The 26,464-nt window shown below is 40.1% G+C and overlaps 1 protein-coding gene across 3 annotated transcripts in view; it reads right to left on the minus strand.

The window, feature by feature from the left end:
• Window positions 1–26,464, minus strand: part of PXDNL (peroxidasin like) — a 338,939-nt gene that overhangs the window by 130,600 nt on the left and 181,875 nt on the right. For all 3 annotated transcript variants that reach the window (XM_019547935.1, XM_019547951.1, XM_019547943.1), the window contains exons 3-5: window positions 25,164–25,235; window positions 17,514–17,585; window positions 1,257–1,328 (exon numbers count right to left, since the gene is read on the minus strand). In XM_019547935.1, the coding sequence (XP_019403480.1) occupies window positions 1,257–1,328; window positions 17,514–17,585; window positions 25,164–25,235 (216 nt within the window). The remainder of the gene's footprint in view (window positions 1–1,256; window positions 1,329–17,513; window positions 17,586–25,163; window positions 25,236–26,464) is intronic.

Consider the following 26,464-nt stretch of genomic DNA (forward strand, 5'->3'; position numbering starts at 1 on the left):
TATCTTTATTTCAGATGATAAAAACAATGGTGTTGGTCATTTATGGCTAATGGCATTATTTCCTCCAGTACAGGGCTTATTAACTAAGGTCCTATAGTGTAACAAAGGAGGGGTGACGAGAGAGTCAGCCCTGGGCACCATCTTTGTGGGGCGGATGCAAAAAAAGCTGCAACCACAACAGCAGTTGATCATGCCAATGCAACTGGCACTCTGGCAGCCAACTTGGCCAGTGCCTCTGCCAAGTTCCATCTTATCTAATTAAGTACTTCTCTGTTAGTTCCTCCCTTCTTCTTAAATGATACACTTACTCTTCATTTTTTTTCTCTAAGATGTGCCTAGCAACTCTACACAACAGTATAATAGTGCCATTATTTCTATGAAAAGTTGTTGATGAGCATATCTTTTTTGTTTTATCTAAGACATTTTCTAGATAGGATTCCTCCTAAACTATGGTATCCATAACAGTGTAGTTTCACCATAGCAAACTCTGAACACTTATGTGCAAAGCAGCTATCTGCATTGATAGAATGGAGCTCTGCTTGGAAACAGTATAATCTCCATTGGAGGAAATTGTGATGTTACCTCTTCTCATCAGGTGTTTAGAGCTCTGGAAGGAAACCAGCCCATGATATCAAGAAAAACTTCTTCAAAGTAAGGGTGGCCAAAATTTGGAATGGGCTTCCAAGGGAAGTGGTGCCCTCCCCTACCTTGGGGGTCTTCAAGAGAAGGCTGGATAGGCACTTGGGACCCCAGCACTCTTTCCTGCCTAGACAGGGGGTCAGACTCAATGACCTGTTGACATCCCTTCTGATCTTAACATCTATGAACCTATGATGTCCATACAAGAGTAAAATCATTAACGTAGACAAGTTTTTAAACTATCCCTAAGAAACAAACAAACCAACCACCAAACAAGATTTCTGCTTTAAAATCCTCCTAGAATTTTTGTATAAATGTAATGCTGAAGGAAAGCTAAACTCCCTTTTAGGGTGCTCTAAAATCAGGTAATTCAAATAACTAATAACTTGGCATACCCACAGTTATACAGTTCAGACATGAGAGTTGTTCTTGAATGATGGGGCTCTTGAAAGACATCTGCATTGCAGTATCTTGCTACCATAGCTATCACATTTTCCCCCTATTTTGCAGCACTTCTGTAACTAAGAGGGTACAGGGTTTTCTGCTGTCAGAAGGATGATGATAAAGACAAATAATGAACAAAGAATCAATGAAACATGTGTCCAGCCAGGACTTACAGTCTCTCTAATTTTAGAAGGCCTCTAAAGGTTTCTGGCTCAACAGTTTCTATTTGATTGAAGTGAATATAACTGTGGAAAGACCATAAACAGAGTTAGCTCATCCTTGGATTTTGTGAAGCAATTAGCTAGAAAGAAAATCAATGGTTTTGACTGAAAATGCCTAATGTACCCAAAACAACCCTGCAGAGTACAATCTCTGTAAACAGGAAATCTCAAAGTATTTTTAACAGTGCTTTCCCTGCTGTTCACAGTGCCAGTCTAAGAACCCACTGATACAGAAGGGGTGATGCTGATACCTACCAGCAGGTAATGACTCCAAGCCATCACTGTCTGTAACTCAACAGAAAAGCCCCTGCTGCACTTATTATTCTGTTTAATGAAACTCATTTAAATTAACATTTGCTTGTATAATAATTTGGAATAAAACCAGGAAAAAGAGTTATGTAGCAAGTGGCCAAATTTTTGCATTGTAGGGATAAAGAATCTCTGAAACAGAGCTAATGGAGCAGAGAAAATAATCAGGTTTGATTTTCCTTTTAATGTTATTCTAGTTATGTGCATATATACATAGTTTGCAGATATTTTATGTGCCAACAGAGCAGGTACACACATTTTCTCCACTTACGTTCACACATTTTAAGATACCCTTTAGTTATATGCAAGCCTGACATTTAAAGCAGGCTCCTATAAATGTCATGGGTGGGATGCTAGAAATATTGAGTTATAGAAAACATGAAGTAAAATGGAGAGGCACAAATTAAGCATAGATCAGGAATTACCAGGTGCATGTTAGATTCAGATTAAAAAATAATGGCAATCATAGCCTCTAATTTCACATGCATTTTAACACTACACCTTCACTCCTACCTGTCACACAGACTGCTATTGTGCCACCAAATTCAGAATTTCTACAGTGTACCAAAAGAGAAAAATGTAATGAAGAGCTGATGTTCAGTAGATAGCATTGGAGAAGTAGATCCACGGGGCTGGATGTTCGATGCATTGTGTAATCACATAATTCCATTTAAATTAATGGAGTAATACTGATTATCTGGTAGAGGGCCAAGAAAAGACAGCCTTATCTATGTCGGAAAATTGGTCAGAATATCCACTACAAAAACCATTATTGCAGAACAGCATGTCTGCACAGAGGACAATATCAGAATTGTTATCCTTGGATAGCTTATTCCAAAAAAGCAATTTTACTGGGTAAACAAGTCGTAAAACTACTAAACCAGACACAATTTTTAAACTCGGTGGGTGTGCATGTATTAATGTGCTGTTGCTACTACACATTAAGTTTAATACCTCTAATATAGTGGTCTCCAACCGTTTTTTAGTGAATATCACTTTTTGGAAGTAAAGGGCACCCCAAAATCTACCATGCCCCCCCCCCCTGCCTTGCCCCCTGCCCAGCGGTAGCAGAGAAATGAGGTTGGTGGCCTGCCCCACACCACCCTGCCATAATCCCCTCCATCCCCCCCCCGGGACATGCGTCCCACCCCTGGGCGGGCAAGGGGCTGAAGCTCAGCTGGAGAAAAATGTAGAAATAACAGTTTATAATGAGGCGGTTGCTGCTGTGGGCTGCCTGATGTGCCTGAAGCCCAGGTTGGTACAGCCTGGTAGAGGCCTCAGCAGCCCAAGCCCCCCCACCTGTGCTCTGGAGCCTGCTACCCCACTCTCCTGAGCTCCAGGATGAGGTGCCCACTGTGCCTGAGGCACAGGGCCCTGAGGCCTCCACCAGGCTGTGCCCAGAGGTAGGTGCCCCCCCGCCACGCACCCCTGGATGGTGGAGAGTTCCGGGCCGCCCAGGGCCTGACCCCACTTCTCTGTCACTGCTGAGCTGAGTCACACCCACCCAGCAGCCAAAGGAACATGGTGTCAGGCCCCAACCCAGTCTGGGACTCTTTGCCACCAAGGGACACATGGTGGGGGGCTCCTGCCACTGGATGCAGCCTGGCAGAGGTCTTGGAGGCACGTGTCCCCCCAACCTGTGCTCTGGGTGCAGCAGGTATCCCGCAGCAGCAGCCGCTCCACCCCAGAGCAGAGGTGGGGGGGGGGGCCACAGGATCGACTGGTCACGTGAGCTGCAGGTTGGTGACCAGTGCTCTAATATGAGGTACTAATTAAACATGCAGTAGCCATCACAACTCCACAGTAGCAAAGGTGCACTGTCTTTACATGGCGCTTAATGCACTGCAGACTTATTCTGCTGCGCATTAGCACCGTTTTTTCCGTGACATGATAATGCACAGTACAAGTATCCTACTGCACATTACGCGTCTCATGTAGATGAACCCAGTATAGCCAAAGAAGCACACAGAGGGTGTTGACTAGGTCTTGCTAACTGAACAAGCTCCACTACTTTATGTATGGAATTATACTGATTTAGTTAAGCCAATGAAAATGAAGGTGTGGATTTTGTTCATGAAATTTACATTTCACTATTTTATAAGATTTCATTGAAATTGTAAGTTGTTAACAAGAAATACTGAAACAAAGGGCACCTATACATGTACACTGAGGCTGCTCTGATGCGCTGTAATTACTCAATTAATCAAATCTGGTGGGGTGTGGTAATTACTGTGCTCCAGACCCCAACATCATGTGTCCAACATCAAGCATCCCTGAGCTGAAAAATGTTTTTTAGCATGAGGATGCTGATGCACGTGACGCTCTGGCACTCTAGGTGCTTTAATTAGAATAGCTCTCAGAACCATTCTAATTAAACATCACCTTCCTCCCCCTTCCCCCCCCAAGCACATGTATAAATGCCAAAAGCAATTACAGCAGGTATGAAATGGTGCTCTATTAAAATGGGGTTTTTTAAAATGGAAAAGAATGGAAAAAGTTTTACCTCAGCAGCTGATAGACATAAATAGTATATCACAGCAAATGAGAAGATGACTGTTGAATTTTTATGGTGTATAAATACAAATGTTGACGAAGATTAATGGGTAACTGAAGGGTTAGGTCCTCATTCACCTATTAGCTTCTTAAGTGGACTTGACATCTATGTATGAGCCTAATTCCACTCTAGTCAAAACCTTGAAGAAACAACTCATGCCTAAAACTTTGAGCAGGGTAGAACAGCATCACACTTTCATGTCTAAGTTTATGCAAAAGCACTTCAAAAGTGGTTGAATAGGAACTGGTGCTCAGGGTCTAAATCAGTGTATATCTCTCTCCCTCCCTACTGCTGCTTTGTCTATCCAAAATTCTGTAGCTAGCAGGCTCTTACCTAGTGCACCCCACTGAGCATGTGGACTTTAAAAATTGTTTTCTTTATGTTGCAGTGCTTGAATCTAAGAGAATAGCACAGAAAATAAAAGGAATAGCCTTAAGGGCTTTCATACTGCCCCTTACTCTTGATACTGCTAGTACCAAAATTATTAGACACTCAGCTCCTACTGATGTTTCTTTCATCAGAAGTGAGTGCAGCAAGAACCTCTAAAAGGCCATCTTAAGAGTCCAAATATGAAGAAATTGATATTGAAAACTTTATAATTAGCCTGCAGGACCAAGGATTCTTTTCTCTTCTATTCTGCTACTTTTATATTGCTTTTTACATTATGGATAGTGATTTTTTAATTAATTTTCACAGGAATCTTTTTTTAATTTTCTATTTAAAACCATTACTATTAAAATCAATATAAAACTAGTACAACATGATTTACAGGACTCTAGGCAGTGTAAAGTCTCCATAGGAAAGATCAATGTTGCATCAATCCAAAAAGTGGAGGGCAATGTTACCAGAACCATAGAGAGGAAGGAAACCACATACAGGAGGAACGTGTAAGTGAAAAAGTGAGTGATCAGCTGCTTAGGATCTGCTCTGTTATTCCAGCTGAAATTTTTCCATTCCAGGCAGAGTGGATTAAGGATAGATACTAGAATACAGATCATATGAACATTTTTCAGCTTTTCCCTCTAATGTTTCTATCATTGCAACCAAGAATTTTTACATTGGAAGTAGTCACCTTATGCTTACAGAGCCCTTTGCAGAAACTATAAATGCCACAAAATACATGCTGCATGAGGGTGATGATACAAATACCACTTGCCCCTCCCCAGGGGCCAGTCCTTCACAGTTAGCCATACTGGGAAGCACCCACACTCCAGCAGTGTCCATAATCTATCACAATTTACAGATACACACAACTAAACAGTTAGCACCATTCTGACATTGCCCTAGACCACATCAAGAAGCTGTCCCTAGCAGTAGCAGTATTTAAAACTGTCAAGCTAGGTAATTTCCAGTTGAAATTGTTCAGCTGACATAGCTATAAATTCCTGATACTAGTAGTTACCATAAGAAGTTTCAAGGCAAAAGGGCATCTTTTAACCCTCAGAAAGGTTAGCCGATGCACAAAAAGAGAGCAGTCCTTTCAAAACCTACACCATGACCCTGTGGCATGCTTTCTTTGGCTATTGAACAAATAAAAGCTAGTCCACTTGATCTCCTCACCAGTGATAAATCCTATTACTGCAGAAATGAGAACATGACCAGCAAGAGAGATAGGATACCAAGCCAGCATAGACACCTGCCTGCACAAGATTAAACAAATTATATCTAAGTACATTTTATTTGTCATAGAAGATAAATGCTTTCTAGATTTTGTTGATGGTGGGGGTGGGGGATGTCAGTTCGTTTGTTTTAAATTAGCTGAGAAAAATGGTTCAAGTCCCAATAAATCAGGTTGTCAGCCAAGAGTGTATTCTGCCTGTGGCAGATGTGGAGTTTTGCTACATATTATTAGTTGGCTGGAGCCCACTCGGAATTCAGTCCGTAAATCCCTCTCTGTGAAACCTCTGATTGCCACCTGGGGATTTCTACCTCTGAGAAAACTGGAAACAGCTTTGATCACAGCTGCCAGTGCACTAACATTGTTTTCTCTAAGCCTATAACTATGATTTTTATGTTATAATTCATTTCTGGACTTAAGCCATATACAGCTTCAAGGAGGACTGTCAGCCTCTAATAGCCTGGCTTACAGAGACTGAAGCAGAAAACGGAATTATTTCTCGCACTCAGTAAGTGTGCAGCTGCTTAAAATTATTGGCATGTAAGCCAGTTGCTTGCACTATAGGCAGCCGGAAAATATGAAGGATGTGTAGGATATCAACATTGTTTAAAGATAAGGATAACCAGGCTTTAAAAATTAAAATATTTTAATGTAAAAGGTACATATTTCACAAGGACATCAAGCCAGCTGGAGGAAGAAAAAATATAGGATGAAGTGTGAGACGTCTACGGTGTTCCTGACACTGCTCTATCCACTCACTCCCACCCTGCACAGGGTACTTGCAGAAGATTGCTGTGTGGTCTCTTCCTGACACCATGCCAGAGACACTCTCCGATGCAGACTCATATAGCAACAATTGAACCATTACAAAAAGTCATTCATTGGGAACCAGTCCACAACTGCTATGTTTTTAAAACTAAGGGATGGGAGCGAGGACCCAGCCCAACATACCACAAAGTAAGAGAGGAGGGAATGCTTGCACTGATGGTCAAGAAATCACAGGGAGTGGCTGACATGTGGCTGGGTGTATTTTCACTTCTCTTCTTTCTTTCCCTTCACTCCTAGACATTAGTTCAGTAAATGTCAACAGCATGCAACTGATTGAAGTCTGCAATGCCCAAGCCTGACTTAGGTTGGGGGAGGTGGGGCAGGGGAGTGCTTGGATCCATGCTTTTTGGTTTTCAGGGACTGGTGGGGGAGTAGGGATATGATGAAGGGCTGCAGCCAAGTAGGCAGTGTGGACAGCTGCTTATTAGAAAGATGTCCTTTCCAACCCTACATCTATGAAGGAGTAGTGCAAGGGATCTTAATGAACAAAAATGCCAACAAAAGGGGAAAAAAAGAGAGGCAGTTCAGTTCTGGCTGAATACCAGAATAGCCAGTTGTAGTGGGCAAAGGAGCTGGAGGCCGGGAGGCAGTATGGGGTGCCCTAGGGACTGAATAGATCTGTGTCACAAAACACTTGGTCTATGTACAGACATTACACGTTGACAGGTATTAGCGATTGGAAACCGGTCTATACCCATAACAGAACAGATGTCTGGTGCACAAAACCAGCCTATACTCGTAACAGAAGTTCAGCACATACAGACTAGCTTAAAAGTGGTGGAACCTGGTCTAAGCTTTGTCCCCCTCAACTAAAGTGTGAATATGTGTTTAGATCAGTAGTGAACAGAACTAGGACATTTACAGAAAACCGCATAACTTAGATCGATTCTGTCTCAGGACTTGCGAATGTCTGTACCTAGCTTTGTTGTCCACACAACACTGAACTGGTTCAAGGAGCAACTTGGAAGGTGTGATAAGGCTGGAGGGAGGGGTGAAGGTGGCAGCAGGGGTGTGTCAGAGAGAAGTGAGGATTGGGAGTAGGGGAGCGCTCCAGGTAGGAGATGCCTCCGTAGCAGGGCTTAGAGTCCCTCTGCCTCCTACAGCAGCCTGTGCAGTGGGAGGCTGGGCTGGGAGGAAAGGGCCCAGCTCAGCTCCTGATCCCCAATCAAGGACTTCTCAGGATGGGGCAGGGAGCAGAACAGCAAGGGCTGGCACTGCTCAGAGCCACACACTACCGGGTGGTTCAGCTGCAGCTGGACCCTGGTGCTGGGACAGAGCTGCGGCTGGGAGCTAGTGGGGGCAAGCATGGGCTGTGGGTCAGGAGTGAGGAGTGTGGGGCAGAGGGGCTGTGAGTTGAGAGTGAGAGGCAAGGGCAGGGGCAGGGTACTAGGTTATCGAATAGATCATTTCTTTCAGCAGGTGTCCAGCCTTTCTAGTTTTTGCCCAAGGTGAAAATAAGATTGACATGTTTTTGCATACACGCATATTCTAAAAGTTGCCAAATGTTTAAAAAAAAATTAAAAAGAAAACTTTTCAAAAGGAACAACCATTTAGGCATCTACATGAAAACAGCCTGTTTTCGGTGCAACTGATATTAATGGAAAATTGGAGGCTTTCAAAAGCAGGAAAATTATTCAGGGGCCTGAAAAAAGTCAGCATTGGCTAAACTCTCATTTCATTCAAACCAACAGAAATGTCACCATTGATTTCAACAGCACAAAAATTAGGCCAATGCTGACTGCTTTTGTAAATCCCACACACAGTATCATATCAAACTTCGAAAACATTGGCAATAGTATACAATGCCTAGCCAGCGTAGACACAGGGCATGCATCTTCCGTCAGGAGATCATAACCGTGTCTGTACCCACGCACAGGTAGGGGAAGCCTGACGCACTAGAAGTGCACCAGTTCTCACGCACAAAGAAAGGGCCAGGAATTGAAAAGTCCATCCTGAGATTCTGAGTTACATGCATGGGAGCTCAATTTCATGGGTTCTTTCAGCACCTGGGTATCATTAGGTATGTGACTGGAAAAAGAGGATTACACAGATCCACAGGCTGTTTTGTTCAACTGGTCATAGGAGACTGCCTTTAGGTAGGTTAAACTAGCTGGGTATAGACATGCAAAAAGCCTTGATCTAAGTTGCACGGTTTTCTATAAGCTGTGCAAATCTTAGACTGGGTTCTGCCTGTATGCTAGATTTCAGTTCTGTTATGGTTATAGACCGGTTTCCGATCACTGATACCAGTAAAAGTGCAGTGCCCATACCTAATGTACCTCACTGTGTCAGACACTTGCTAGGTAACCTTGGCTTAATACTTAATCTCTTTGCTGGTAACTATGGACCAACTTGCCAGCTGTTCTTAGCCTCCTTCAGGACAGTCTCAGCCCACTCAGAGATCTTCACTATAAAACCTGTTGGAGGAGTTTCACAGACAAAATTCAACCTATGTCCAGCTTCAACAGCAGCAAATGTGTGATATGACAGAGCACAAAACACACAACTAGGTTACCTTAATAATGTACTATACCCTCTTTAAAGGGCTCCCTTAGTGTAAATACTCTCTCCACACATAGAAATAAAATCAGAATATGAACATCTGAAAAGATGGACAAGATGTATTTGAATTTAAACACATGGAAGTACTACTTTTTTGTCCAAATTATGGGGAAAAATGTGAAAAGCTGAACAGCAACCAGGCTCTTTGATTTTTAAAGTGTAAATTTAAAATGGCTTTAAATTTAACCATTTACCTGGCCCCTGGGAAGATGAATGTTTAGTTGTCGTTCTTTGTCATTTTATTTACTACATACCCTCCTGACAGAGATGAACACAGTATGTCCAACTTCTCACTCACAGATAGATATAATCTACTTGGGAGACATCTACCATAGTCAAGGTCTCAAAACTTCATCAGAACCCTTCCCCTTGCCTTATCATATGCTCATAGCTCTAAAAAATACTTATGAGCTCAGCTCAAGTTTTTTATGCCTTATCTATTGTTCATTCTTTTTTGTTTCAACAGCAGCTCCTAGAAGTACTTAAAATGACTGATGCCCTGTTATGCTAGGCTCACTGTATACTCACAGCAGGACCCAGCTCGTTCCTTCCAGTACAGCTTGAATTTAAATAGATAAATGTAGGTAGTGTGAGAGGGAAAGAGGTAACAGGGAGGCAACTTGCCCAAGGAGACTCAGCAGGCTAATACAAGGGCCTAGATTGAAACATAATTTCTCTTGAATCATGGTCTTACTTAGACTCTTCATTTTGGTTTTGCTTAAGGAAACTGCACAAAATTCCTTCAGGTGTTTTTGATTTTGGCAAGAATTAAGAATAATGTAATTTTGCCCATGTTAAAACCATCCTAATCACACTCCTTAGACAATTTAGAAAATTTCCATTTTCACTAAAATTCATAACACAGGAGGCCCACTGTGTAAGTATGTTGATTATTTTCCAGCTGCATGCAGAAGCAAGTATTTTCCAAATCCATGGTATTGCCTTTTCCACTAAACCTTGATGGTTCCTGGGTAGCAGCAATTCAATGATAGAAGGTATTGGATAGATTTGTTCCCTAGGTTCTCTGTGCTTAGCACTGCCACTAAAATTAGTTCAGGAATGCCTAAATGCACTATACCCGCACCTTTGATTGCAGTTTTGAGGCACATCAGATCATTAGTTCGCAAATTTCTTTGATTGTAATTCACTTTAGGTTGGCTTACTTGCAATCACACTTCTATTTTGGGAAGGAGGGGCTTTAAGTTGTCAGCTGCTCCTATGTAACTAAGTCCAAGGGCAGGCGTTAGATTTGTAGTGCTAAATACACCATTCCAGTGCTGCAGAAAATGAATGGACAGCTGCTCAAGCTGTTTGTAAAACTACAAAGGCAGCTATCAGGATTGGGGTGCAAACAGTCTTGGGGAGCATGGGGTAAACAACTACCTGAGTCTGTGGGGAATCCAAGTAAGGAGCCAAGGCTGCACAAAGAAGTCATAACCAGGAAATCCAAGTCACATTCCTAATCTGTAGAGCTGTCCACTTCTGTAGTCTAGGCCAAACCAAAGGTCAAGTACCAGGGGAATCCAGAGCACACAACAGTAAAAGTAAAGTGCTGGGGTACAAGTAAAGTAAAATGCATAACCATAAATGTAAGCATTTTCAAGATTAGTAACTACATTGGTAGTTTGGTAACACTGTATTAATATTGTGAAAGTCTTAGAGACAGACTTATATTCTGAGTATTGTACACAATTCTTCAGATTCTGCAATACATACATAGGTGTTTATACAGGAGAGAAAATGTTACAATAACACTGCTACAAGAAGTCTTCAAAATTCCAAGATGTTGAATATTAGATAAAAAAAAAATTCTTCAAATTCCAACCTTCATATCAAGGGCTGCAAGAGTTTGTAAGCTGTTAAGCAACTCCAAAACACTGCAAAGATATAGGCCAGGTGTTACAATAGTAAGTTACAGGAAGATCTAACTTCCTAAGCAATAACAACAGACTTGCTATTTCTAAAAGAGGAATGAAAACAATTGCTGCGTTATTAGAATATGGCATGACAGATCAGATGAATACAGCTTCACATGTTACTGTGTTTTGCTTTTTTTTTTTAATTTCCATCACAGCCCTGGTTTCCTAAAAATCATCACAAGAATTGCATCTCCAGGCGCATAATGTTTTCAGGTAAGATTAACTATAAATCCTACCTACAAAATACAAAGCTCAGGAGCTTGTCAATAATATATTTAAAAAATGTTTCTTCCAAGTCTTTTTGAATTAAGAGAAAACAGACAATATTTTTGTGATGGTATTTAGTTGGTTTGTGGGGTCTGAGCTATTATTTTCCTTTCTTCTGGTCTCTCTCAAAACTGGCAGCAGCTGGATGACATTCAGCTTCTGATTAATGTTGACACTAACAAATTGTTACTCCAATTGCTTTCTTAATCTACCTCTACATAATGGGAAACAGATATCCTTGATTAAGGAACTACTGGGAGTTAATGAACTGCTTCCTTGTAGATTTCTTTTATAACTACAAATATATTTTGTCCCACAAAAAGAGCACATAGGTTAATTACCACATAGCATAGTCATGACTCATGTTACTAAACAGCGATAACTATTAGAGGTGTGCGAAGCGGGCCGTATTTAATTTGGATTCAGCCCAATTTGGGGGATGGCGATTCGATTCACTGATTCAGATCACTGTCCCAATTTGATTTGGCCAAATCCAAATCAAATTCAATTCTGATTTGGAGAATCAGTGATTAGACCACAGACACAGCTTTATATGTTTTTTCTACATACCTCAAGGTATCAGGTATAGCTTGTGAATGCTGAGATGGTGGGGTGGACAGAGTGTCCCACAGGAGGACCGGAGGGAGGGGGTGCCCCCCGGGTGCTTGGCAGCAAACCCAGAAGTGGACCGGAAGTACTTCCAGCCCACTTCCAGGTCCGCCACTGAGCGCATGGGGGACCCGCCCCACCCCGCACCTTCTCAGCTCTGCAATCAGCCACCAGAGGGATCTTGGGTACTTCCCCAAACCCAGGAGGCAACAGTCGCTAAGTTGGAGAGCGGGTCCCCTGAGCGTTCCACGAAGTACCCAGACGTGGACTGGAAGTGCTTCTGGACCATTTCCAGGTCCACTGATGAGTACGCTGGGGACTCCCTTGTGCTTCTGTGGGACGCTGCATCCACCCCAGCATCTCAGCATTCATAAGCCACTTGGTACCTTGAGATATGCAGAAAAAACATATAAAGCTGTGTCTATGGCCGAATCATTGAAGCTATCCAAATCTCCTCTGAATCAAATCGGCAACCAAAGCTTCGCACAGCCCCAATAACTACAATGATGGGCATCAAAATAGAGAATCATGAGATACTTGCATGTTTTAGAGCCTTTTAACTGAAGATTCCAAAACACTTTATAAATATTAATTAAGCTCTTTTGCCTGCAAGTTAGGTATTATAATAGCAAATTTAGTTGGCAAAACTGAGTCCCAGATATTTTACATGAACTATCTGAACTTTCTGGAGTCTTGAAATCCAAAATACTAAGTTCTCACCTGTAACATCCTATGGGTACCAATCATTCTTATCCCTTCTTCAGCATACTAGCAGCATTGCCAACTTCCCCAGGACATAAGGTGAATCCAGGGCCTCTCTGTTTACTGAAAAAATGTAACTGCAGCCTGGTCAAGAGGCCAGCCTACTGTCACAATTAACAGAAGTACACAGAGAAATAAAAGTGAAACTTTGTGCCCCCTTGGTTCTCAACTGGGGTGCCCTAGAACCTGTTAGGGGTGTCACAAGGCTGAAAGCCAGTACTGAATTATTATTATGCATTATTTACAGTCTCTTCAGTTGGTGCCTGTACCACCAGTACTGCAAATGAAGTAATTTCTTAGTGAATAATTGGTCAAATTGGAGTTGTTTCAAAAATATTTTTAAAATATTTCAAAATAGCTTGTTCATGATATGGGGTGGGGAGGGCAGTTGATAGTTTCCAGACTGCTAGATTAAGCAAAATACAATATTTTTTTAAAAAATCAGCTGCAGTCTTTTCTTAATAGGTTGACATGTTTTTAACTTTAAAAAAACCGAATCTAGGAATTAGAGTAAATTACTGGCATACCAGCATATGTCAAAGTTGTTTTTTTCCATCTGATTTCTTTTATCCATTTTCAGTTGGTTAAAGTTAATTAAAATGTACTTAGTTTACATATTGTATTTTGAATGGAAAGTAGTATTAGACATGAAATATTTAATATGGCTCTGAAATGTGAAGCTTAAGAAAGGAACTTTTAAAACCTAAAAATATACTTGCAAAATGTTATTCACCCATACAAGCTGGACAAGGAATTCTTTTTGATTGGCAAATAAAATTCCGTTCCTTTTTTTCCACTGTCATAAATCACCAGGATTTAAATAGATTTATATAAATATATGTTGGAAAGGGTTCATAATTATTATGCAAGGCAGCTAGAGATGGACTAAGAGCAGAAAATTAAACAAATCTAATTACAGACCTCTGATAAATGCATGACATTTCAGAACTAAACCGCTACTGGGTTCAGCTTATTCCCCACCCTATAATTTAAAGAAAAAGAGAAGAAGAAATATTTTTCTATGGTAATATTTTATAATGCAGTTCTTCCTTTACCAAGAGTAAGCTTTCCCTTTGTAGTATATGCCTTGGAAAGCCTTATGTTTTTCATCCACACGTTACTTAAAATTAATTCACTATACATTCCTTTGTATTTTGCCTTCTTTTATCTCTAACTAGTGCTGAAATGCCTGTACCCATAGGCCATGTATAGGCATTACACTTTTACTGGTATAAGCAATTGGAAATCAGTCTATACCCATCACGAATCAAAAGTGCAGCACACAGACTGGTTTAAAAGTGGCAGAACCCAGTCTAAGACTTGCCTCCAGATCCCATCCCCACCGAAGGGTGAACGCGTGTTCTGTTTGCTACCACTATAAACTATGCTGCTTACTTAACTTAGTTTGATTCCCTCATCAGGCTTTTTGAATACCTGTACTTTGCCACAGTGTGTCCCCGACTATCATGGATAAAGCAGGGAAAAACAAAAGAAGTTTCCAACTTCACTACAGCAGATAATATGTCTCTTCATTAGTTCACATTATTTTCAGCTCTGCCATCCAAGTTTGCTTTAAATTCTGAGCCAGATGCTCCTAGAAATAAATGTTCTCATTGGTCTCCTGGGGTCAGCAGCAGCCACACGAGTATGGTGGAGAGGAAAGTGTGGTAGTTTGTACTATCCAAATAGTTTTTTTCTTGCTCTCTCTCTCAAAGGTCAACACATAAATCTGTCACAGTTTTACATTTCCCAGCCTTCTTTAAACTTTATAGTAAATGTACATTTTGATAGGTCATTGTTTTGCCTGCCTAAGGTAAATCTACACCAGTAAAAAGGACAGATGAAGGGCAGAAGACCCAGCTATGACTCATTAAAAAAAAATTAAATGAAAAAAAAAAGGACCTGTGCTACTCGTGTGCATTTTTTTCAGGAGCTATCAGATGCCCTTGAATGACAATATCTGGAGATGTTACTGAGTAAATTATGTCCTGCAGTACTAGTCCTGCTTCAAAAAGGATTAAGATAGCTGTGAGGAGGGGCATGGAGTAAAAGATGTAACAATAAAAGTATGGTTTTCATGCTTTGATGATATCAAAACTTCAAATGAAACGTGCCAGTGGCCAGTGCTGTCAACAGAGTTCTTTACTCAAAATGCTGAATCTCCTTCTTAGGAGTAATCTCTTTATTCAAAATGCTGAACTAATCTATTTTCTTTACTATTACTACTACTATGTGTTTTTTAAATCCAAGACTAACCTAAACCAAGGCTGTCTAACTGGACGTCCGCAGGCTGCATGTTGTCCGGGTGATCCTGGTGTTAAAAAAAAAACCCACAGGGGAAAAAAGCAGGGCGGCACATGTGGCACCAATGTGCACTGCCCAAAAGCAGAGCCTGCCCAGCCAGAGCCACAATCTAGCTGCGAGACAGGCTACCTGCTGCTGGATCACTGCCACTGGAGCTGTGAAACCAGTGCACGTGTGCAAGGGCATTCCCTAGGAGCAAGTAGCAGTGGCACGTATTGTTCCGCTGCTGTTTGTCCCCAGGGAAATGCACATGACTGCATGTCTGGATCCAGCCAAAATGGACATAATTCTACTGAAGTGGTTGGGTTATCTTCTATCAGTAACTATGGCTTATTTTTTTAAAACATATCCCCTTACATGGTCACCCGGCTGGGGTCGTCTGACCCCAGATGTCTTTCCTGCTCGTGCAGGGGGCTGGACCCGCTGATCCTTCGGGATCCCTTCCAGCCCTATGATTCTACTTCAAATCCTGATGGTAAAATAAAAAAATGCCAAAAAGTCCCATTTATCAGAAAGATTTTTTTTTCATTTTTTCCTTTAAAATAAATTTGAATTCAAAATAGTTTTTAGTTATATTATGTTGCAAAATATATTGTATAAAGTGGGAATTGAAACAGAACATTTGTGTTAAAATATTTTGGTTAACTAGGTACACTTTGGGGTTGGGATTTCCTTTAACAGAAATCAGAAATCTGGTAGAGGACAGGTCACTGCAATTTGGAACAAACACAAATGTTAAAAACTTGAAATCTTCAGCAAAATGGAAGCTTCCTTTTCTGCACTGCTATATACCCATTCTGCTCAAAACAATTTAAAAGAAAGAGACCACATGGCACTTCCTGCATAAGTCTAATATTCATCTCCAGTCTGGCCATTGTTTTTCTTTTGCGTAGCAACTGTCAGTCCATTTTACTGTGGATCAATCTCCCAACTGTAATATGATGATGATCCACTTTGAATTGAATGGATGAGTTCTATAATCTATCAATTTATGGCCATTTGAATGATAACTATCAACACCATGATTCCTAGCAGAACAACAAGACAGCGTAACATCAAATACAATATTCCAGTGGCAATCAGAGACCACCCCAACACATGCATTAGGTCAAGACTGTCCAACTTATAAGTGCCCAGGGGCCACATGTCCCGTGGGCCATACCATTGAGTGCTGTACACCCTGAGGGCTGCACCAGGGTAAGGCACAATCACTGTACTATGTGCCTGAATGTATGCTTCCATGTCCTCCTCCTGTGGCACCATGTATCCACATAGTCCTGGCCTTACCCTCTGTTTCCCTCATTATGCTTCCCTGCACTACCCTACCCCCAAGGGAGGGAAAGCCCAGATACTCCAGCTGCTGTTGCAGCCAAAGAAACGGGGGGCGTAATGGCTGGGAGGGAGCCCGGGGCCATAACTTAACCTCTTAACTTAACTGTACAAATGGGACAGCCTTGCATTAAATTATTCATTTTACTATTAGAATAATGTCCTGTAGAAAGAGACCATTCTTCGATTTTTTATAGTTATTTTATTTAATGGAGCTGAAAAACAGAAAAGCAAAATTAAGCTGCCAAATAAGATTTAGTCAAATGGCAACATGCAGTTTTTCAAAGCCTTCATGACACATTCCTGTTCAAAAACCCAAAGAATACACTAACCCATGAAGTGCCTCACCTCTTGTAGGATTCTCTTAAGTTGCCACGTGAAAGTAAATTACTATACAACCTTGTACCAGCTTGTCTTGTTTTCATTCTACATTAAAATTAGCAAACTATTATACTTCATCTGCTTGGCGATGTACATAGGGGCCAGCAAAAGTGACGGTATGCTACATCTGTTTACATCTGAGCGATGCAAGTAAATGGGTACTAAGAAAGAACAATACATTTAGAACATAATATTCAGGGATTAATTCATGTATTAATGTGTTACAACAGCTTTTAGAGGCAGAATTAAGTAGTATTCTGCTTGTTCTGGCCCAACAAAAACACAATATATTTTTGATTCAATAAAAATAACCCTAAAGCCATAATTACATTGAAAAACACTTTGCACATTTAACATTTCAAAGTACATGTTTACCAGTAGCTGCTTCAAATTCAGACCAGCATTCTTAGTGGATCTTGCACCACTGAATTTAATTGCCCACCCCCCGACACACACATTCGGTGATTCATATTTCACAAAATAATAATTGGCAGACTGTGTCTATGAAAGAACAATGGTTATATTTACAAGGCAAGATATTTTGTTTGTTTCACATGCTTTCAGATTTAATCACAGTGAATGTTATAGAAGTTAGCCCTGCTGCATAACTTCTAGGATGCAAAGCAACAATTAAAGAAAGTGTTCCATAGTTTCCCCAAATAATCTAATTGACTGTGGTTAGAGAATTGAAGCTCAATTTCTCTCTCTCCAGTAAAACTAGGGAATTATGTCATTGAATTTTCAGTCACTAATGTTGCATTACTTACAGCTGCTCCAGTGATAGCAGTCCTTTAAATGCTTGTTGGTCTATTGTGTGGATTTCATTCTTGTATAAGTAACTGCAAAAAACAAATCATTTCATGAAGAAATAAAAGAGTTAATGAATAACCCATTAATTAGTCTGCTCATAACCTAAACATTATATCTCTCAAAGTGCTTACTACATTTCCTGAGTGGCAAAGTAAAAATGTGTGTAGGATATATATGTTAGTATTTTTAACAAATACTTTGTTATCTCATGAAACAAAGAAAGATGACTTTAAGGAAAAAAAATAAAATGTTCCAGTTAGACATTTCTCAGGAGAGCTAAGAAAACAAACCACAGCAAATCTTTGATCTCAGCTATTTAGCCACTTTATTGTTAAGGAGTTTCCAAAAAAGTCATGATTTTCTGAAATATTTTTGTAACTCAGAATTCTTTTTTTTCTTTTTATTTCTTTTTCAAAATGTACAGTTTGATCATAAATGTTTCTCTGTGAATATTCAGTATTTCAGCTTCTTTGGATGCCCCTAGTTCTGACTAATCTTGGAAACAGTATATCCAACTAGGCAGACAAGTGCTCTGAATTTTTTATAAGAAAATTTTACACTACAGTAGTTAGGATATGTTCTGTTTGGCCAATCCAACAAACCAAGAGACTGAGTACTTTCCTTTTATCCTGAAACGTATCTTCTGCTTCAGCCATTATACACATATACAGTAAACACACATGGCAAGTGGCTTGGTTGATGAATGGCGTCTACTAGCACTTTGAATAACAAAGAAAGAACCCCCAATGAGGTGTGAACAGCTAAACCATGCTATTCTTCCATGAACTAGCAGGCGTGCTTGAGTAGGTTTAAACAGTGTCTTTAAATATAGAAATCAATAGGGCTGGTAAATGGTTTGTGCTTTTTGCATGATTTAAATGCCTGCCTAAATTATGGATGGACATCCTAAGTGGCTTATATGGTACTGTCACCAAGTTGTGACACTTAAAATTGATAAGCTAATCTATATGGCATCATATCTATTCACCATTTAGCTCCCCAAAAAGGGCCTTCCCTCACTGCTCCCACCTCCCAAACATCCTAGAAAGTATGAACAGAACCCATCCACTGCCACCTCAGTCCCAAATCCCAATTTATTAAAGCAGGACACCATCTTTAATTTGCTTCCTTTTTGTTTCTTTTCATATTTTTTAACTTACTTTTATTTTATGCTTCTGTGGCTGCCCTCCTTCATTTCTCTGACATTCACCTACCCCCATTTCCTTTCCACTTCCCATTGGGTAAGCCTTCCTTACCCATACCCATCCCATTAACTCTCTGCCTCCCCGCTTCAAGTTTCCAACCCCCTGCCCCAGCTTCTCTCTCTCACACACCCTCCCAGAGCAGAGATAGAAGACTGTCCTAGCTCACCAGCCCTGTAGTGGCAATTCTCAGCTGTAGCTCCTAGTCAAGCCCCTGCTTGCTAGCCATCTAGTGGAAAGTCACAGCTGTACAGACGAGACAGTCAGTGAAGGATTTTAGGCTTAAGGTATCACTACTGCAAACTCAAGCTAGCACTAATACTGATCAACATGTGAACAGCTTAAAGTGCAACGTGTAACAATCTTCTATGTGTGTTTGAAAACACAGAATTATTTTTTTCTGAGAACAGCTGAGGAGGAAAATGTAAGTCTTCTTTCTTAAATGTGTGAAATAGCTAATGGAATGAATCTTTGGGAAAAGCAAATAGAAGTGGCACAAGAGTGACCAAAGTCAATCCTTGCATTCAGTGATAAGAGATTTGTTTCCTATTCCTAGCACATACTTTCCCTATAACACTTTAGACTCCTAGCTAATTATAAAACCATTTATAGTGACAAACATTTGGGAACTCAACTGTACAAATGAGGGTAGGAGCTTAACAAGAATCAAAACTATGATTGAATATTTATAAGGATAACAAGAACAAAGTCAAAAAAGTAAAATGATAGCGAGAGTTAGACAGTAATGTTGCTCCTTGTTTGATTTCTGATTTTATTTGGAGATAATTTTTTTATTTCAAGTAATTTACCAAGATCCTTCCGTCACCATTGAAGGAAGTCTGCAAAGCCCTCAATATCTGATATTCAAAGGGTAATAATGTTGTCAAAAGAAGGAGCAAAAATAACAAAAAACTCTTGACTTCTAGAAGGGTGTAAACCCTCATATTTCATGACACAGGAACATCCAAAAAATGAGAGACAGAAGAAGCCTTAGCTATGAACAGGATGTTCCATAACAGCTTTTGCACCTACCTCTGAGACATCTGGCACTAGTCCATTGCTAGATGTAAGCTAAAGACTAAACAGATAGTAGGCCAAACCTAGCAACCAGCATATTTCTAACATTGTATCCCGTAGAATGGCAGGCCTAACTCCCCAGCACTGGAAACAGACAGTTAAGGTGATCCCACTTTTCCCAAGCTGCTTTATTATTTCTGGGAGTCATGCTATTCATCTATTCACTTATAACAGGAGTCAGTAATGCTTTTCTAGCAGTAAACCAGAATGACCCAGCTTGGGTCTATGGTGGGCCAGCACTAGGACTTATCCACTGCTTCTCCCTGCTACATGGGGTAGCATGGTATGGGCAAAGCCTCCCACTGCCAAATGCCACCAAAGCCCCTCCTGGCCCTATTCTACTCCCTGATTACAGTATGTTCATCACCCTACTACATGGGTATTAGTGAAACAAATAAAAACTCAGAAAAAAACACACCAAAAATGTATGCAACTCTGGTTTCTTTTCAGCCTCTCCAAAAGCAAGTAAAAATCACAGATTCATAGGTTTGGAACAAAATGTGAAGAGTTGTCGTCCATTTTAAAACCCAGCAGAGATTCTAAACCATCCTTGATGCATGCTTTTCTAGCCTTTTCTTCAAAACTTCCAGTGAAAGATATTCTACAGTTTTCTTGGGCAGCTTGTTCCTTTTGTCCTACTGTTCTTACACTTAGGACACTTTTCCTGAGATTTCATCAAAACATGCTTTGCTAGAATTTAAACCCATTTTCTCCTGTCCTGGTTTCACTGGTAAAAGAGGAAAAACATTTTACCACCATCCTTATGCTGGCCTTTCAAATACCTACCTGCTCCCCCTCCTTTTTTCTTACAAGTGAATTTGGGGGGGAGGGGAGAAAAGAAAAAGAAAAACAATTTCTTTCCTTCCATCTTTCTCTTCCAACTACTTTTTCCTCCTTATTTGGATCATAATACCTCATATACTTGCATAGTATCTATAGTGACAGAAGTTATAAAACTTAGAAATGTTCCTTAACAAGAGACTGACGGGGTTGGGAATTGGGAGATGGTCCCCAAGTAATATAACAGTGAAGGCATTTGATAGAGAGAGACCAAGAGCCTGCAGAGGTTGCTCACTGAGACAATAAAGTTATAATTGTTTGGTTCCTCTCATTCATGTATCCCTGTGTTTACTGAACCCAGCAATTATTATAGTTCCTACTTCTAAAGAGTTAAACATTTTTTGTGTAAAGCAGCTGGGAAAAGATTCATTTTTTTTTATTCTTACATGAAAACCAACACAAATTCTGTCTTCCTTTGATCTAACTTCATATGCCCTGAAGAAATCAGTCTCTCCCTAGGGTGGGCAACTCCACATTTCAAAAAAATAAAAAAAAGAAAGAAACTACTAACTTCTTAAACTATGATAAATGCAGAAATTCACAATAAAAAGTAGGTGATATTACATACTAAGTAATATCACGTAACTCCTCGGTATTGAAATCCATTGGAATAGAGGACAGCATGCTGCAATGGACATGGACACACAAAAAGAATAACAATAGGAATGAGAGGATTCCCTTTTTTATTTGCATAGTAAGTAATATATTGTTTCTAAATTTTTTTTTTTAATATAATCTAGTTTAGGGTTTTATGCTGCCACGCAACTGTGGTATTTTAGTACATTCCAAATGAAAAAAAAAACAGATTATCAATTCATGGAATTCATGGAAACTGGCACTTTTTGGAGTTGTAATTCTTCTTTGGCTTTGCCTTCTCTGTCCCTGGGGAGAAGCCATCCCTGTTTTTTCTTTTCTGACCACATTAAATCTTAGTTTCTTGTCCACATCTGATAAGGCCCTTCAAAACTCTATTTCTCTCCAATTCTCTCATCTAGCCTTTTCTCAGATCATTCAAGGCTTGCATTGCTGGTGAAGAATGTCTATATTTCTTCTCCCACAAAGTCCACCATGTTTTAGCTCATTCTGTTTCTTACACATAGAATCACTACACTGACCTAATGTGTAATGGCTATAACCCCTCCTACCCTAACGTTCATTAATGCCATGATGCTGGCATTAAAAATTAGTCAGCCACTGCCAGTTACTCTGAGTAGAACTGGGGTACACAGCTGTGGATACAGTACGTTTTTAAAAATGTATTTAAGTCAACTTATTTGTAAGCATGAAGTTACATAATAATGAACCAAGACACTGTAACAATGCATGCCCTTTGTATTCCTTCACACCTTCGCCCTAAGCATGTAATACACTCACTGGTTGCACCTTATTTCAAATGAGATCTTCAAGTCTTTAGAGAAGGGACGGCTTCAAAAGTTTGCATATAAAAACACATGATCTCTTTGGTCATCTAAATAAGAAGATCTAGGAAGAAAGTGCAAATGATTTTGACTAGGGACTGGATCTCTGACAATAAAACACCAACATTTTTTTTAACTTGTGGGTTACTGAAAAACCTGACTATCTGTCCCAAATACTTCCTCTTCTAGAACTCCATTCATTCTAGCTCTGAAAATTATAGTTAATAATGTACTGGGGGAAAGGTATACATCTACCAAGATTGGGATCCTGCTTTTAAATAAGATTTTTAAGGCTTCTACCCCACAAGAATGAGTGAGCAAGGGCTGGGGGGGTTGTTTTTGTTTTTTGTTTTTAAGATGGACAAATTCTCAGGGAAAAAAAATCATATTGGGACATATGCTTGGTACTATTTAAAAAAAAACTGTGAATGCCATAAACTAGGCAACCTAATTTTCAACACTGAAAACATAAATGTGATGTCTATTATATTGCACCTTTATTCTGCAAAATCTATATTAATAGCAACAGTCAATGATTTTACTGAACAGTCAAACAGTGTAAAAGCTATTATAAATATGTAACCACCCAATCTTTTCTAATTTACAGAAGGCAATCAGTTTAACATGAACACTATATATTTAATAGTTTAGATTATGACCTTTAACATCAAGAAAAACACATTAAACTGAATGGAAAAGAAACATAATCAAAATGCCCTTTTATCTATTGTTGTTAGCTGGTTGTGAAAGGTTTAATGATGGTTATAAAAAAGCAAAAGTTTAATATGCAACAGCTTATCCTGAAGAGTGAAGTATTCAGCATGGTGATTAGCACTTGGATGAATGAAGCCAATTTCCCACACTCCCAGTAGAGCTGAAGTGCATCAAATGAATAAGATTATATATGGAAAAGATGACAGCATTAATGTTGCATTTTGAATGGCAGTTCTTATGCTGTGATTGTTTGGTGGGCAGAGTTTATTTTTTCCTCAGGGACTTACAGAGAAACACATTAACCATAAGCTTTCTGCTTAGCCAGATGCTTTGTCAAAAAAATATAAAAGCAAATATAGGTCTCAGTTCTGCCTTCAGAGATGCACTGAAGAGTTCCATAATTTGTAATAACTCAGGAGTCAGAGAAACTGCCAGATGTTTCTGGGATGAATTCTTGCTCCACCTGGATGAATCCATCTTTGAAAAACTGTGTGACAGCAGATTTGCATGTCCCCTGTTATATTGTGCCAAAAGTACTATGGCTTGACCTACACAAAACAGCCATATAGATATATTTTTGTATGCTACAGGAACCGGCAGAGGTGAAATAATATACTAAATTCAAAGTACGATATAACTAAGGGGACATAAAATATGTATAAAGCCTTAGAGAGATGTCTGGATACAACTGGCTGGCAAATCCACAGTCCTCAACTGTGCAAAACTATGATGATAAGAGAATGGAGGAGTACATACAAATAATTATATTACATTTCATTTACAACCAGTTTTTCCATTGCCTTCACATCATCTTTGAAAAGTACATTAGACTGTGGTTGTTTTTGCTGTTAGATTCTGAACTTTATCCCTGACTCCCTTTGACACATTTTTGTTGAAATTAAGAGTTCCATCAATGTGGTAGCAACCTTAGTTGGCATAAAACTTCTACAGTATATCTGAGCCAGCTCTTCCCCACTTCCATCCCACCATATTTTTCATACCTAAAAGCAGTTATTCAATATCAAAGTTCCAGAAAACCTTATTAGCATGTATTTGTGGACAATGAGAACCAAATGAGACCCACACATTCTGAAAGTATAAAATGGGGCATAAAATGCTACACAGCAGAATGGGATAATTGATCCTTCTTAGTACACTGTGCTCTATATGACATTCAGGTACCCTAACAGACATTAATATAATGGTGCCAACAGAGAAATATTATGCCCAATCCCCCGAAGTCATGCCTGATCCAAAACTGGGGAGAGTCTCCTTGACCAGGGAGTCAAGTGCCCCGGGAGCTTTAAAAAGCAGGAGTGAAGCCCAACTGCAAGACCACTTCTTTAAGGTCCAGGGGAAATGTGAGCCCAATATCAGGTAGAAGCTCCCCAGTGTTGGGCTCTCTGGGCTGAGACTTTTAAAAAGCTCATTATAGCCCAGTCACACACCTCTACCCCTTCAACATGCTGGCTCCGCACAGACCAGTATGTTCAAAGGTTGTGCATGCAGGTTAGCTGTATGCACTGCTCCCAGATGCCTATGTGTTACATGTTGAAGTGGGTCTTTTCATGCCTTACACTGTGAACTGCGCAAGTGTTAGTGTTAGTTGCAGTTTGAAACAGTCACAAATACAGGCCAGCAAAAGCCTGGAGGACTGAAAGGTAAGACTCTACCCCTGCCTCCCATTCCAGGCTCCCCTCACCCCACACACACACCTACTTGTAACTGTCTGTCTGTCCCAGAGAAGTAGGCAAGGAAGGGTAAACCTGCCTGCCCAGCCGCTCCTGCTGAACTTCTCAGAGCTGAGCTTGCCCAGAGAGCATCGCTAGCTGGGCAGGCAGTTTAACCCTTCCCTGCCTGTTTTCCTGGGACAGACAGCTGGGCAGCTACAAGTAAGCGAGCTGGGATGTGGGGTGCTGGGGAGAGTGAAGGGGCCGTGGGTGCAATCTGGGCAAGAAAGGGAGAGGGGCAGATGGGATGTTTACACTAAGGTGTAGCCTAGAATGGCTACACTGTAGCATGGAACAGAGATAATCCTGCCCTGGAGCGGTGTAACTTTGAGCCACATAATGAATGCTTAAAGCCAGTTTCAAGTCTTAATGTTAAGAGCTCCAAGAGCCACCCAAAATAGCTGTGTAACAAGGCCCAGTGAAGGCAAACTAGATCTGATAAAGGAATAGTTTTGTAGCTGGGACTAAGGATGATTCCTAACAAGCATGTATGACTTTGAAAAATAGAAACAAAATAAAATTAAAAAATACACACATGGAAGGTTAGCTATCACTTTGCCACAGACAAAGAGTCAGTGACAAATATTTGTTGCCACTGATAAATATTTGTTTTTGCTATGACTTACAGGTATTGTAGGTTTTCCAGGCCTTCAAAAGCATTTCTTGAAATCTTTCTGATATGATTGTTATTCAAAAGCCTGTAAAAAGCAGAAAATAAAAACTGTTTTGTGAATCATACAGTCATTTGATTCAACTCTAACAACAGAACCTAAATAAAATATGTTATCTTACTGATCTAAAGTATATTTAAGTATTATATCAATGTGGTATTACTATTAAAAAATCTGGAATTAAAAAAAATAAACTGAGAATACGTACAACATTTTTTTTTCCAATTAAATCTTTTTCTTCATGGTTGCACCCAATAATCACAACATAATTTGCATCACAGGCAGTGAAATCGATGCTGGCAGGGACAAGTTGCATTTTAATAGTAAACCATTCAGACATAAATTATTCACCAGCTACTGAGGAAGTTTTGCAATGCCTGTCTAAGTAAATGAAAATTATAATATTTCTGTATTAAAGGAGCCCTCTTTGTCCCTAAAGTTTGCAAGATGGGTGAAAACTTGACTTCACTGAAATCATTAACAACATTTCCATTCACCTCAGCAGGGTCAGAATTTCATCAAGTTGTGTATATAAGAGATGTTATGAATCCCCAAATCGCTTTCTACATCAGTTGCCACAGGCTTCTGGTAGAAATGTTTGTTTTGTTTTAATTTAGGTTCACTGTTTATGCACAGGTCCATGAGTCACTTGGAAAGTAAACTAATCAAGACAGCTGAACGAATATGCGGAAAGAACTAATTATGCAGTTTTCAATATTCCAGGAAGCCCTGTAGCATACTGCAGCTAAAAATTTCTTCTATGCTGGACATAAGCTCTTGACAAGAACAATTTAATTTTTTTAGTGACTTTTTTTGTACTACTGTTTTGATTTTGAAAGAAGAGGTAACCTGTCTAGTTAGGGACAGTAAAAGAAGCAGAATATTAAGTTTTAAAATACCATATTTACTCCTAGTCCACATGGGCACTAATGATGCAGCCAGGAGCAACCCTGATCACCTGATGGATGACTACCATGCTCTGGGGTGCGTGCTGAAGGAGATGGGCGCACAGGTGGTTTTCTCATCTATCCTGCCAGTGAGTGGACGAGGCAGTCGGCATGAAATGTGCATTGCAGAGACCAACTGGAGGCTACAGGAATGGTGCTTCGAGGAGGGCTTTGGCTTCCTCAGCCATGACCGGCACAACACGACGAGAGACATGCTGGCATGGGATGGGCTCCACCTTTCCCCTAAAGGTAAGCGTGTGTTCTCTTCTAGGTTGGCGGACCTCCTCCGGCAGGCTTTAAACTAGGCTC

This window comes from Crocodylus porosus, unplaced genomic scaffold (assembly GCF_001723895.1).
Source record: "Crocodylus porosus isolate Cpor-Errol unplaced genomic scaffold, CroPor_comp1, whole genome shotgun sequence".
NCBI classification, from domain to species: Eukaryota; Metazoa; Chordata; order Crocodylia; family Crocodylidae; genus Crocodylus; species Crocodylus porosus.